This window comes from Octopus sinensis, linkage group LG5 (assembly GCF_006345805.1).
Source record: "Octopus sinensis linkage group LG5, ASM634580v1, whole genome shotgun sequence".
Lineage (NCBI taxonomy): Eukaryota > Metazoa > Mollusca > Cephalopoda > Octopoda > Octopodidae > Octopus > Octopus sinensis.
Window position 1 is genome coordinate 84,910,771 of NC_043001.1, and position 16,727 is coordinate 84,927,497.

A 16,727-nucleotide genomic window follows, 5' to 3' on the forward strand; every position below is an offset into this window, starting at 1 on the left:
AGTTGGGGTAAGTGGCGTCGTCGGTAGGTGGAATGGAAGAGTGATTGGAGTTTACGAAGTTTGGTATCAGAAAGAAATTGATGGAAGAGTTGATTCAATGGATAATGAAGCGTAGCGTGTTTGGAGCATAGAGAGGCGGCAGCAGAGAGGAGAAGAAGGTGGAGAAAGCAGGAGGAAGAAGGCGGTTGATGGCATGTAGTTTGGAGAGATTGGAGCGAATGGTGGCCCGCATAAGGCGGTAAGATGTGGTGCGAGAGTATGGGTAAGATGGAAGAATCCGAGTGGAGAGCAGGGTGGAAGTGGAGGCGGAAACCTTTAGGGATGAGTCGGTGATGTAGGCAGCGGCTTAGGAAAGAGACATGGCTAGAGAAGCGGGTTTTTTTAAAAAGAAGTAGAGAGAGATTACAGGACGGCTGAAGGCAATATACAGGAAGTGAACGGAGATGATCCTTCAAACGGTGATGGAGGGTGAGGAGGTAGGACCTAGGATCCGGCATGATGGGATAGCGGAAAAAAAACGTTCGAAAAAACAAAAAAAACAAAAAAACAAAACAAAAAACAAAAATTATCGTATGAAAAAAATAGAAAAAATAGAGAAAAAACAAACGTTCAAAAAAACAAAAAAAATAATATCGTATGAAAAAACTAGATAAGTAAGCGATAGGGGCAGAAAAGACGGGGCAAAGGGAAAGGGAAAGAAAGAAGGGAAGCAGAGAGAGGGGGAGCAAAAAAAAAAAGGGGGGTGCAGGCAGAGGAGGAACGGAGTATGGACATCCACAGAGGGAAGAAAGACAGAAGGAGAACAAAAATGCAGGAAAATGTGGAAAGCATGAAATGAATGTAAAAAAAGTGGTAATATAAGAGAAAATAAAAATACAACAAACGGGACAGTTTATGCGAACAAGCTCAAGGCTGAAAGTTCAAGGTGAGAAATGTGTAGACGTCGTGGTATATTTTTTAAGGATTTCACATCAATGCAAAGTCACTTTGATCCGCGAAAGAGACGTGCAGCCAATGGTAAGTATCCAAGAGGTAAAGAAAATCCAAGGTAGAGGTAAGTGTTGATAGTGGTATTGGTAGAATATAGGATGGAAGTGAGACCACGTGAGCGCATAATATATAACGGGAAGCTTTATGAAAATAGACAAAAGACGAAGGCAGGTGGAAAACAAACGAACAATTGTATTAGTATGGCGCTCAGGAAATATAAATAAAACAAGTCTTTAACGTTTCGAGCCTACGCTCTTCAATAGAAAGATACACAGAGAGAAAAAAAACACAGAAAGGAGAGAAAAAAAATGCGTGCAGTAGCTAACGAATCAACATGGCGATCTGATTTCGGCCAGAGGTCAAAGATCAAACATGAGACGCGAGAGCGAAATAAGGGGAGATAATAGGGTTGATAATATGGTAGAAGGACCAGCTAATAGTGCGTAGGAGGGGTCTGGACGTGTGTATGTATAGGGTTGGTGTATGTATTAGTATGTATAAGGGTGTGTGTGTGTGTGTGTGTGTGTGTGTGTGTGTGTATCAGAGAGTATTAGTGCGTAGGATTGGTGTGGACGTGCGTATGTATGGGGTTGGTGTATGTATTAGTATGTATTAGTATGTATTAGTATGTATAAGTGTGTGTGTGTGTGTGTATGAGAGAGTATAAGTGCGTATGAGGGGTCTGGACGTGTGTATGTATAGGGTTGGTGTATGTATTAGTATGTATTAGTATGTATTAGTACGTATTAGTATGTATTAGTATGGCACGTCATATATGATGTGATGTGTGAAGTCGTGTGGTGTAGTGAGGAGAAGAGGGGGGGAGAAGGGGAGAGGAGGAGAGGGGAGGAGAGGATGGGGAGAATGAAGGGGAGGAGGGGGAGGAAGGAGGAAAGAGGGAGAGGGGGATATATATATGCGTGCGCGCGTATGTGAGTGTGTGTGTATAATAATAATAATAATAATAATAAGGTAGTCGGAATAATGACTGATTATATATTTATATATTTTCCCATTTACATTTTATTTACATATTTTAGCGCTTTCTTCTGTTGTACGGTTTATCAAAAAGTTTCAATTTGGATTTCTTGGCACTTTTATATAAAAAAAACTGATGGGGTTTACCAAGCAAGGAAGAAGAAAGATTTTTTTTTATTTGAGAAGGAGCTGAGGCAAAGCGGCGTGAATATTGTATTGGTATGTTTAGACTTGTTTGTTCAGTACTTAATGGCCTTTTAAGGTGGGAAGGAAAATGATTTTTTTGTATTTGAATTGGTCAAGGTTTTAATTGAAAAACCAGTTGTTTTTGACTTTCTTCTCCCTTCTTTGACAAAATCCACAAAAAATTTTATGTATAAGATGGCCAAGAAATCTAACTTTAAACCAATTTTTGATAAACCCAATAGCTTAAGAAAATGCTAAAATTGCAAATAAAAATATATATCTATATAATCATCCAGCATTCTGATACCCTTATTAGTCTAAACATACAATATCTACACATTGTTTCAAACGCTTTCTCTCTCTCTCTCCCTCTCTTTCTCTCTCTCCTCTCTCACTATATATATATATATATATATATATATATATATATATATATATATATATATACTGAGAGAGAAAGAGAGAGAGAGAGTGAGATATAAATAGGTAGATAGGTAGATATTAGTATCTACCCAATAATCAGTGTAAGTAGTAGAGCCCAGTCAAATCTCAATACAGATTTTCCCCAGCTTTCAAGTGTAAGGTTAGTGTCTTTCTCCTGCACATATGTTGAGACTTTATTCATCTTTAGTAATACATTTTAATTTTTACCACCATAAACAATATTAACCAGAGCACTACAATACTGATAGCGTATATTATTTTTACGTATGAATTTACAGATAGGTCATTGCTTGAGGTGTTCTGCGGTCATTCCTTTCTGTTTTTAATTTGTAGTCTGAAATGCGACAAGCCTACATGGAAACCTGTCGGAGAATTTTGCCGTTTTTGGAAAAAACACTGAAAATGTGCAACAACGGAGGCCAATATTTCATGGGTTCTCAGGTATGTAAGAATTGACCTATCCATCTATCTATCAATACATACATACACACACATACACATACACACATATATACGTACATATATACACCCACATGCACGCAAATAAATATATATATGTATATATATATATATATATATATATATATATATATATATATATATATATATATATATATATATATATATATATATATACATATACATATATATATATATATATATATATATATATAGCAATAATAATTATCTAAATGAGATATAGACAGTAACTGCTCCATAACATAAGGGACTGAAGCCATCTGAATATGGCTAGGGACAGGGCAGGGTGGTGAGGGTGTTACTGTTGCATTTAGCCCCAGGCGAACATCAACGTCGCCAGATAGGCTTGACACCATCACGGTGTCCTTTATCCTGCAAAGGATATCCTGCAAAGGATAAAGGACACCGTGATGGTGTCAAGCCTATCTGGCGACGTTGATGTTCGCCTGGGGCTAAATGCAACAGTAACACCCTCACCACCCTGCCCTGTCCCTAGCCTATTCAGATGGCTTTAGTCCCTTATGTTATATATTATATATAATATATATATATATATATATATATATATATATATATACATACATATATATACAAATATATACATATACATATATGCTGACATAGACACATGGTCACGCTGTAAGCTGCGGTGATAGTCCTGAGAAATCGTCATGTGTATACGTTGAGTGCTAAAAAGATTATATAGGCAGACGGAATTTTGTCAGCGTCGGTATAGGAGTGTAGTATCGCGTCATTTCAGCGGAAGTTTTGCTACCTCAGCAATTTTTGGTACAACAATTCCAGCTGGTGATGCTGACAAAATATATTATAGATACATACATACCATACATACATACATACATGCATATATGCATATTAAATTTAAATGTTGAAGTGAATTTAACGATTTTTGTGTGTTTCTTAAATGGCTTATAAACACATTCCACGCTGCAATTGTTATATATATATATATATATAATATATATATATATATATATATATATCCTTACCGAATATGGTCATTTCCATACCGAAAAAACTATTAGGTGAAATTTATTAATAATTTTATTAAATTAATTATATTTCACCCTTTATGTGTATCGAATATATATATATATATATATATATATATATATATATAATATATATATATATATATTATATATATTATATTATATATTCGATACACATAAAGGGTGAAATATAATTAATTTAATAAAATTATTAATAAATTTCACCTAGTAGTTTTTTCGGTATGGAAATGACCATATTCGGTAAGGATTATATATAATTATAATAAAGGGTTAATTGCAACAAGTTGCTCAAAACCACATAACGAAAATATTAGAAATAGCAGCCAAATAGGTCACCATTACTACTACTAGAAAAATAAATCTCCACAAACAAACAGAATTTGTAACCCGTATATACGGGTTACTAATTCTGTTTGTGGAGATTTATTTTTCTAGTAGTAGTAATGGTGACCTATTTGGCTGCTATTTCTAATATTTTCGTTATGTGGTTTTGAGCAACTTGTTGCAATTAACTCTTTATTATAATTATATATATATATATACTAGAAGAAATACCCGGCATAGTACCGTGTTAAAGAGAATAATGGAAGTTAAAAACCGTGTCGAGATTGCGCTGGTCTCATCTGTTAGTAGATGAGATACCAACTTTCTAAATTAATAACTCTCCAGCCCATGCCAGTATTGGACATAAACGTTAAATGAAATGTTAAAAGAAGGTGTTTTGAATTGATATATGTATACAAAGTAAATACACGTAATTCAAAAACACGTGTTGTGTAGCTTATTTCGTTACCAAAAAAGAGGTACATATAAACAATGAAACGTCGATTTTGGTGATTCATTTGACAGAGGTCGAAGAGAGCCAATCCGATGATAAATCTGACTTCGGATCTTGAAAGTTTGCATGAATCCTGGCTTGGGGGATTGCAGGGAGTTTAACTTTTTCACAATTGCAGCACAGTGCAAGTGTCTCTCCAGACCACTTCTTTGCCTTACAATGTATGCACTTAGTTGTCATTGCATCAATGGAAACTCTAATGGCATCTACATAACGAGCTGCTGGATCATAATCGAAAGCTACTTCACTGAAGTTTCTTCTCTGAGCTGTTGCAACTGCTCTTCGATATGCAGTGGAGATCCTATTCCTTGTCAGCCGTGCATATCTCTGTTCATTATTTTGTAGTGCACAATATGTTCGTTTCTTGGCATGCTTCCCTTTCCGCAGCCGTCTCTCTTTCCCTGGGCAGATACATTCCTTTGGCTGACCTTGATATCGTACACAAATTTGACACTTTCCTTCTAGGCATAGTTATATACGTATATAGAAATACACGGGTGCAGAGAATACTGAATAATGAAAATAACTGGCTAACGGAAATTATATATTTAATACGGCGGGCAGAAAGTAAATGAGAAATTTTTTACGGAAAATAAAGTATTGTACTGGTTGAAGCGAAATTTGTCACTTAGTGAACCAAAGATCCAGTATCGAAGGAACTAGTAAAGATCTGTTAATAACAGAAAAACGCAAAACCATTGCAAAAATGTATAAGAAATTTTTTGGGAAATTAACTAAGTGTTCGGATTTAAATGAAATTTTTGATGTTACATCTGTCAGTAAATTATTAACTTACTTTTATCAGTAATTACGTAAAAAACACACAAAACGTTGCAAAAGTAAATAAGAAATTTGTAGGCAAATTGAACGAAGTGTACGGAATGAAGTGAAATTTATGAAGTTACTTTTGTCAGTAAATTACGTATGAAACCACTTTCATCAGTAACTGCGAACTCCTTTCTGACAGTAATTTTTTGTTGTTGTTTGTAGAAAGCAATTGAAAATTTACAGTGAAAACAATGGCAACAGAACTTCAAGGGAAAACAATAGCGAGGGAGACAGAGAGAGAGTTACCTACTTAGACAAATAACATATAGATAGATATGTAAGATATAGACAGACAGATAGATAGATAGATAGATAGATAGACATAAACATGGAGATGGATAAAGTGATACAGAGAGAGATATAGACGTAACTGACGCTAGAAAACCGAAAGTAAATATTTTTGGAAATTTGGAATCGGTATATATATAAGGCAGGATGTGTGTGTGTTGTGTGTGTGTGTGTACGTGATTGTAGTTTATGCACATCCTCAAATTAGCACGCATGTCGCTCAAATTTTAGGAGGACATTCGTCACGATCATAGCTGTATTTTCGTCAAATTATTTTACCCCGAGGCACCCGCGAATAGCGGTAAATAATTTTGAGACATAACTTCAATTTTCACGACGGAGAAAGCCACTGTAGAGACGCCATTATTATTTACAAAACATTAGTTAAGTTCCCTTCAAGCGAAGGTGTAAAGAGAGGGAGGGAGAGGGAGAAAGAGAGAGAGAGAGATAGCAGATTTTAAAAATTTCATTTTAGTGAGTGATTGACAGACAAAAAACAGACAGACAGTTGTTGATATGTATGTATGTATGTGTGAATGGCTTCAGTTACACACACGCGAACATGTATGCGTACAAAACACCATGCATGCAACGTGTGTGTTGACCGTATATATTATATATATATATATACACTATATAAACGATATTCTCCGTTTCTCCAAAACTAATTTCCAAATTAGCTGAATCTGTTGCTCTACTCATAGCGATATATAGCGGGTCGTGCGTAAACATGGGGGATAGCAGAGGTTACTAGAGCAAAAGACCAACGTGTTGACTGTAGACACGCTCCTTCGCAAACGATCAGCTATTATTTTGTAAACAATGTTTCGAAACTGTTCATGTTTTCGAATGGAGAGATCTGACTCTCACATTTCTGCTGGAAAAGGTAGGTTTCTCTATTCCTGTTACAAAACTTACGCCGGGTGCCAACTTTGCTTCAATTGATGGTATTACTCGGGTAGAAGGTGGTGCTGGGACAGGGTCGGGGGCAAAGGCGTGCAAAAACATGTATTCAATAGGTGTATGTACGTATATGTTTGTGTGTGTGTGTATGTTGCCCATATATATACTTAGTTGTGATCTGAACATAACCGCTTCTCGCATAGAGGATCGGGGGCCATTTGGGGCGTTCAATTTTCCTTGCTGGAAGTGTTCCCAACCCAAGCGGGGTTACATGATGGGGGTGGTGTTTTCAAAAGGGTTGGCATATGTAACCTGATCACCTCTGCCGATCAAACTCTCAACCCATGCGCTCTCGTCAAGACACTGATTCTGCAAACCTGGGTTGGATTGAAAGCTAACTTTAAAGTATAAATATAGATGTTTTTGAATCAGCAATGTTCTGTTAAGTCCTATTTGGAGTGAAAATTCAATAAACTGATTCCTTATGGGGTTATCCATTTAATCAGAATAAAAAAATCGATAAACCGATTCCTTATAGGCCTTCCCACTAAAATTGGCTACACCCCATTTTAAACAATAACGCCTAACAATTTTGATGTATTTTGTTCAAACTTGATGCCAGCATCACTTACGACTCATGGGACATTTGAATGCTTTAAGTTCTCCAAAAACGAAAAAAAAATCGATTAGTGGAAAAAATCGATAAACCGATTCCTTATGGGATTTCCCAATCAAATTTTTGCAAAACTTCAGCCAAAAGTTTACCATTTTCAACGGATTTCACTCAAATTTGACGTAGACGTCACTTAGTTTGCTTTGAAATAAAGAGCTTGATTAGCTTAATAATCCTAACTTAATCCCGAGCAAAGCCGGGCTATACTGCTAGTCTAATATAAGAAGCCATATTTTTTATCTTTAATAAAAATCCAATGCCTCCGGGGTGAAATTATTCACGCACCACAATTATGGAAGCAATTGCTGAAGACGTTTTCGCTTGAACAGCCAATACATACACAGCTGTATTTTATATATTACATGAGATTGTGATAAATTCTTGACCAATGGATGTCAGGAAGACAATCAATTTCTGATAGTTACTTATCAATGAGTTACCCCACCTCTCCACGTAACCCAGGAACGGGTGTTTTCTGCCACCATGGGGTTCGTTACTCATTATGTGAAAATTTGTAAGAGTCTAAAACCATCTTTGGCACATAAGTAAGGTATGTTCGCAGTTTGGAGAAATTCAGTTGAAAAATACGGTCGTTATAATCTTTCACTCCCCCCCACACAGAGAATGAGATTTATATTATAGATAATCTTAAAATACCTGCTTATGCCTGTATGTATGTATGTATGTATGTATGTATGTATGTATGTATGTATGTATATATATATGTATATATACATTTAGAGGAAGATTACTGCCTCTAAATGGTCATGTATATGTACACATAACCACTTATGGGTAGTATTGTCTACAGTTTCCCCACAAAAGTGTAGTGGATTAGAAGCGATGCCGCCTAGAAGATTAGAACTGGAACAAGGTTATTTCAAAGTAAACTTATTCATGCAAATCTTTGCGTGAATTTGCAGTAAAAACTACATATATATTAATGATCACACCTAACGAATTTAGTAGTTCAAATACTGTAAGGACTAGAAAATTTGGTTTATTGTAATATCGTATTGCACATGCCTCATTACTGTATAGGGAATATTCTAGTGCTATATGTTGTAATGTTCATAATTTTGAAATGAATGCAGTACATTCATAAATGATATATAAATGTAAAAACAAAGGAATGTTATCTCCTATCCGCAATTCCTCAGACGTTGATAAAAGATATTACAATGTTATTTGGATGAAATTGTAATTTATAGTTTGTAGGAGCATTTGAGAGATAAACTACTACTAACTATTACTGGCACCTTACAACGACAGATGATCTGATCATCGGAAAAACCTGCTCCTGAAATCAACGTGCAAGTGGCTGAGCACTTCACAGACTTGCGTACCCTTAATATAATTCTCATGGAAATTCAGCGTGATTCAGAAGGTAACAGAGCTGGCCCTTTAATAAAGAGAGAAAACTAATTTTTGCCGGCTGAGTGGACTGGAGCAAATTGAATTAATTGTCTTGCACAACGAACCGCCGGGAATTGAACTCGTTCCCTTACAATCGAAAGCCGGTTACCCTAGGATAGAAAGGATACAGAGGAGGATGTATATATATATATATATATATATATATATATATATATATTTATAGTGCATGAAAGTATAGGGACTTAAAGAGTTTAAAGCACTTATAAATGGACTTGACGTAAACATTCAATTCACGATGGCATATAGCCATCAACAATTTCCCTTCCTCGACATCCTCATTAAGAAATCTATCGACGTAATAGAAACAGATATATACTATAAGCCCACGAACTCCAAGCAATATATACCTTTCAACTCATGCCACCCCGGACACACTAGAAAGAATGTCCCCTTGAACATAGTAAAAAGGATATGTACTATAGTTTCTAATACAAGCACCAGGGACACACTACTACATGAACTAAAGGATACACTCATCACCATGAACTACCCACATTCTCTAATTGACATATGCTTTCAACGTGCCCTACAACTCAACATCCACTAACTCAGACATCCCCAATTAAAGAAGGATTTACAACCAAAGCCCTACCATATATCTCTACACACACCCATCTTAACAATGAAGCCTCCGACACCATCCTTCAAAACATTCACTGCTAAAAAAGGACCACAGAACTTAATCCTCCAAACACACACCATCATAAAAAGCAAGCGACAGCCCAAATCTCTGAAAATTCTTCTAACACAAGCCCAAATACGCTCAACAACAACACTGAAGCCGTCAGTAAAAAGTGCGGAAGACCCAACTGTGCGATATGCGTTAATTAAATTGAGGGATCAGAGTTCTCCTTCAAACAGGGATAACGTTTCACAGGGAAAAGCAACTTCACATGTGCTGCGGAAAACTGATATATGCACTAATCTGTTCTGGGTGTCAAGAGCCAAACAAATAATAGGCCAAACAAAAAACAGTCTACGTAAAACGATGGCTTGCACAGATCTCAGATCAAAATTCCCCTAATCTACTATTGCTGTTTATAATAACATCTACGCATTTCTTATAAACAATATATTCAAAAGAGATGTCTCAATAATTCAATCACTACTACCATCCACAAAAAGTCACTTTCAGGGTAATTGACCATTTAACATTCTACTACTATCATGGCACTCTCACAATATTATTGTTCCCCTCCTCTTTCTCCTCCATCTTCTGTTTCTTCTCTACTAAGAATATATATATATAAATGCGGAGAAAGAAATAGATAAATAAATAAAATGTTTATTTGTAAGATTCATAAATACGAGGAGCAAGTATAATATATGTATGTTAGATATATTCAAGTTTATTATAGATTGCATCAAGAAAACTTTACCATATATATACAATATATACGGTTATAAAAATACACAATTTAGATTACAACAACTTCTATACTCTAATACATTACTGAATGCTATTCCGCTCGTTTACTTTTTAGCCATACGCATACAAATGTGTATAAAAATTTTTCACGTATTGCTGGAGACGATTTTATTAACGTCGTATTTGAGAACTGTTTGTTTGTCATATATACACCTCTGTGATATTCTGATGGATTATATTCCTCATCAGGATATTTGGTTACAACTTTCGGTTCACTGATCTATAGTAATATCAGTGTTAATAGTAAACATCCGAAATACGAATTAATAAACATAATATAGCAGTATTTATTAATTGGCAGATTTACTAGCAAACAGTCAAATTACCAAAACAGAGACCTCTCATTTTCAAAACACGATTTCACATCAAATGTACTGCCAATATTATTAATGAAAAAATATTTACATCTGTTACATAGTTAAAGTAAGGCTGATTTTCTAAATAATTGAATGTAGTAGTACGTTTCAGGAAAATTTCATTAAATTGGTTTGTGATGAGGAGAGGGTGACAATTCGACCGTTACTAATACGGTAGAGTCTGTGACACATATGTAATATACAGAACTGTGGAAAAAAAACCTTCGATTTACTAAATGTATTCATAGATTTTTTTTAAAAACAACCAGCAAGAGAATTATTTCCAGTAACACTAAATCATTGAAATATTGTAAAAACATAGTAACTGCAGTGTGTGTTGATTTTCTCTTTAAGTGAATGTGGAAAAGCAACGGATGGATATTTTTCGATCTTATGAGATCGACAAAGTGAACAGTATTCTACTCAGCTGGCAAAAACAGAGAGTGCCCAATATATGTGAGTGTGTAAGTGTGAGTGCGTGCGTGTGCGTGCCTGTGTGTGTGTGCGTGTGTGAAGGTTCATGGCTCAGTGTTTAGAGTCTCTGGCTCACAATCATGAAGTAGTGAGTTCGATTCCCGGATAGGGCTGTTTGTTGTGTCCCTGAGTAAAACACTTTATTTCACGGTGCTCCAGTTCATTCAACAGTAAAAATCAATTGCGATGTCACTAGTGCCAGGCTATATCAGCCTTTGCCTTTCCCTTGAAAAACATCAGCGGCGTGGGGCGAGGAGGCTGCCCTTCCACAAACAAACATACCCGGATTTGTGCCTCGGAGGGACACAAGTCATTCCTGACCGAAGATAGGGAGCGAAAATAGTAATACTGATTAAAAGTATTTACAATAAAAAGATGGCTCCTTCGAGGTACTTTCGTCAGGTATATTGTTGGCAGAAGGTTACTAGATTTTTGTAGAATTCAAAGTTATTTTTCATCTCTCAATTCATTATAACAAAAAATGCTTTTCAATGTTCGCATGAATAAATATAATAAAATCCATATTCATGATCAGAATATAAACATTAGGCGCAGGAGTAGCTGTGTGATAAGTATTGCGTACGAACCACATGGATCTGGGTTCAGTCCCACTGCGTGGTACCTGGGGCAAGTGTCTTCTACTATAGCTTCGGGCTGACCAAACACTTGTGAGTGGATATGTTAGAGGGAAACTGAAGGAAGCCCGTCGTATATATATATATTATATATATATATATGTATGTGTGTGTGTGTGTGTGTGTGTGTGTGTGTGTATGATTGTGTGCCTGTGCCTGTCGCCCAACATCGCTTGGCAACCGATGCTGGTGTGTCTACGTCCCCGTAACTTAACGGTTCGGCAAAAGAGGACGATAGACTAAATACTAGGCTTACAAAGAATAAGTCCTGGGGTCGATTTCTTCGACTAAAGGCGGTACTCCAGCATGGTCACAGTCAAATGACTGAAAAATTTAAAAGAGTAAAAGAGTATTAACAGAACTAGACTTCACTATCATCGCTGTATAGTCATTACTATCCAAAGAAAAAAAATCTAATGACGTATTTTCAAAAAGAACAAATATATATGATCCGCGTGACGTTTAAATGCAAGTTCTCACTTTGGATTTCATAACGTTAATCAGGTAAGCTATACAATTGCTTCCAGGTAGGACGCTGATCAATTAGAGGTAACACTTTCAACTGATCTTGTGTTATTTTCCATATAGGCGAAGCACTTGCTTTTACATTACTGACATAATGTAAATGAAAGTGTTTGGGCTATACAAGAGACGAACGATTTCTGTGAATTTGAATCCATGAATAAACAACCCAATAAGATAGTAAGATAACCACTACGCTATCAATAATCTTATCTGCATTACGATGATCTGATCTTTTAATCTATATCTAGTTCCCGACTGTTTTGCAATGCTATTTTCCTCAATTTATGAGAATCAATATCGAGAAATACATTCTCCAAATATTTCATTTTGACTATGCAAGCTGAAGGCAGATGTTAAACGATGATGATGATGATGATGATGATGATGATGATGATGATGATGATGATGATGTGATGATGAAATGGTGATGATGATGGTGATGATCGCTGTGTTACATGCTTATGTTTTGCGTTCAACGTCACCCACCCAAACGGAGATCAACTTCAGCTTCTGTCCTTCTTATAGATTCTGAGATCGATAATATAAAGCATTAAGGCGAATATTGACGATAGTAACCTTTCTCAAAATGAGAAGCCTTATTATATATGATGAAAAATGTATTGAATATGTGACATTAGCAACTTAGCCGAAGGGATATAATCGTTGCTCCTATTCGTGTTGCTGTTGTGTTTGCTGTTCTTCTTGTTGCTATATAATGCATTTCGGCCCTGAATGAACTAAGTTATGATCAAAGTAATCCAAAAATGAACCTTCTATTTTTCTGAGGTACTATATATTTAATATTACCTGATCGAATGCAATAGTCCATTCCGTTTTTAAGGCAGTAATCTCTATATAAAACTGTAGTTGTGTGAGTGTCAGTCCCCTTCGATTAGATTCCTAACTACTCCCACATTTGCGGTGCAGTTTAACCAAATCGGGTATCTTATAGTCGTGATTCATATCGAACCCGTCTGAGTATTAGCGCGCGTCTACGATGAGTCTACGATTTAAAAATAATTTAACATCATTTTTATTCCATTTTAATGCATAATTTTTCGTGTGTCGATGGCGGCGGAGTGGCGTCCATGGTCACACCTGCACCTGTTGCTCTCCCCCTTCTTCCATCCCTCGTGAAGCTGTGGGGAAGGGAGTGTAAGGAAATCAACGTCGTAAAGCGTTGTCAAGGAGACCAGCGTTCTTTTAGAACAACGACTTCATGGCTTGAAGACACCAAAACAGAAATGGCTAAGAAAGCCCGAATTGGCATCTATAAGGGAAGTAACTCTCTAAAAATGCTTATATAGTTATTTCCCTTACAAACCCGAGCAACGCCGGGCAATACTGCTAGTGATATATAATCTAAGAGAAACTTGTCAGCTATCTCTAGCTGGTCAATCGACAGCATACAGAATTAGGCTTTCGTTTTAACAATTAAATGGATACTAAGACTTTATTTCAACCCACAATTTTAAAATTAACTGGGTAATTATAAATGAAAATATTCATTAAGTAGAACATCTAAAGATAAAACTTCTTTCCTAGCGGGGATTAGATATATCGATACTTTCCTCGGTATGTATGAGAGAATGCAGAAAAGTTCATGGCATTAAAGGTATTGCAAAAGATGTGGTTGGAGGCCCAACTTTCCGAGTCCTTTAATAGGGCTTAGAGAAAGTGAAGCACCGCTGCTATAAGTGTGTGAATTCTGAGAGAGGAATCTCTTTACTCTTTTACTCTTTTACTTGTTTCAGTCATTTGACTGCGGCCATGCTGGAGCACCGCCTTTAGTCGAGCAAATCAACCCCGGGACTCATTCTTTGTAAGCCCAGTACTTATTCTATCGGTCTCTTTTGCCGAACCTCTAAGTGACAGGTACTGAATAAAGTCATAATTAACTGATTCTCCTGTATTTTCTTTTACCCCAAGGCTGGAACTTTTAACACCTCGCCTATCTTCACTAAAACAACGTTAATCTTATATCGTGGTAGATACATTTACTATTATGATAATTGATAACGACCATATGAGCAACATCGACATTTCCAACATTTTGTATGTCTACTTCTTTTATATATTACAGATAACAATGGCTGATCTGATGTGTTATAGTGCACTGGAAAACCCACTGCTTGAAAACCCAACCTTGCTCCAAGAATATCCTAAATTGCAAGCCCTGAGGACTAGAGTTGCTGAACACGCTCAGTTATCAATATATTTCAATAGACGTCACAAGACTGATTTCTAGACAGATCACACGACGTCGACGACAACGAGGACGCATTTATGGCAACGGCTACGAAAATAATATTTAGTAACTTTACTAGCGTGAAAAATCATCTGTGACTATGCTACGGAATTATTCGTCACAGTATTAGAATTAGCGTGGGAATAATAATGATAATTGTTTTATAATTTAGGGACAAGGTCAGGAATATCTAGGGGATTTGTTTCATCCTAATATTTTAAAGGTGTTATACTTTATCGACTTCAGAACGATAAAAGGTAAGGGTAATCTCGGCGGGATTTGCTCTCAGAATGTAAAGGGCTGTCACTATACTGCGTAGGCTGTTATAAGATGTCTACCACACCTGTCAATCTGCCATCTATAGCTCTGTTGAGAATAGTGTATATATATATATATATATACACTCACATATATATATATATATATATATATATAGAGAGAGAGAGAGAGAGAGAGAGATAGAAGGGGAGAGAGAGTAAGTGAAAGAGAACTATTACAGTGTGTGCAATAGCAAAAAGCGTAGAATGGCGAGGTATGGTAAGCACGTAAGTTAGTTTACGTGCAAGTTTCAAAAGTTAACATCGTGTGATTTTGCCTTTTAGACAATGATAAAATAAATATCAATAACATGACACCTTTGATTCAATTGACCGTATCCCCTCTTCTGAATATGTGTTGATTGGTGACAAATCTTAAAAGGAAATGAATATATATATATATGTGATAACAGTAAGAATAGTAGGCGTAGGCGTAGGCGTAGTAATGCTGATTATACGTACATTAGTAGCAACAGCATCCGCAGCCATGTTGACTATACACAATATAACAATAGGTAATGTATTAGCAATAGCTTAAATACTAGACGTAGTGGTTGCTGTTGTAGTCGTTGCAGCTGTAGTGGTAGTATTAGTGGTGATAGTATTAGTAGAGTTAGTATTAGTAGTGCTACTAAAATTATAGTAAACATGAACATATTTGAGAAAACAATTTGATCAATGTTAATGCGAAAACGAAACACCGAGGACTTATTCAAAGGCATTCTACTATTATTTACCTATAAGTTATTGTTTTGATTTTTCTCGCGTGTGTGTGTTTCTCCATTTAAGAATTTTATTGATTAAAAATAAAAGAATTTGAAAGTCTTAAAACCATTAATATTTTGATTATTATGATTATTGTTATTTTTCATTTGTTATTTGCTGCCCGTCAGGGTCAAGTTCGCATTATATCATTTTGTTGTCAATAAAATAAGCTACCAATCAAATACAAGGTCGATATAATCGATCGTTTTTGTGGCCTTGTACTGATGTCAAAATTTAATCGTTTTATTTTATGCTGATGTTGCTGTTAATATTAATATTTTGTAAAGAACTTGAATAATAACCCGATATAACATAATTTTTTTTTCTTTCTTTTAAAGTCATGCACATTTTATATCATCGCTTTTTCCGCAATACCATTCCATTCACTTCACTTAAAGTATTGACTCAGTCAAAGGAAAAGTGGGCTACATAACAGCCTGTATTAGAATTCGTCTTGAGTAGGCCATATGCAATTCCCTCGGCCAGATCTGATTCATTGCACAAAATATCACATTACATTTATTTCAATTTCAGTTGCAGTTTATTAATGGTGAAAATGCCAATACTAAATGCGTCATCATCGTTAGCTACTTAAATCTCGGTGAGGAATCCAATCTAACTGAAGTAAATCCGTCATCAATTATGTAATTGGTTAGTGGGGTTTTTAAAAAAAATCTCGCTTGTTCCTTTTCGACAAACAGATTATTGTCACATAGCAAGCGTGGCAGTGTGGTAAGATGTTTCTTTCCTAACAACATGGTTCCTGGTTTCGTCCAAATGTGCAGCACATTGGGCAAGTGTCTTCTACCATAGCCCTGGATACACCAAAGACTTATGGGAGGATTTGATGAAGGGAAGGTGAAAGGAAACCACCGTGTACCCACACACACACACGAATA

General features: G+C 36.0%; 1 protein-coding gene across 1 annotated transcript in view; it reads left to right on the forward strand.

Moving 5' to 3' along the window:
• The window catches only part of LOC115212043 (S-crystallin 4-like), a 44,933-nt gene extending 28,867 nt beyond the window's left edge, over positions 1–16,066 (forward strand). The window contains exons 5-6 of the mRNA XM_036502847.1: positions 2,932–3,039; positions 14,582–16,066. Coding sequence (XP_036358740.1) covers positions 2,932–3,039; positions 14,582–14,746 — 273 coding nt within the window. The 3' untranslated portion in view covers positions 14,747–16,066. The remainder of the gene's footprint in view (positions 1–2,931; positions 3,040–14,581) is intronic.
• The last annotated feature ends 661 nt before the right edge of the window (positions 16,067–16,727 follow it).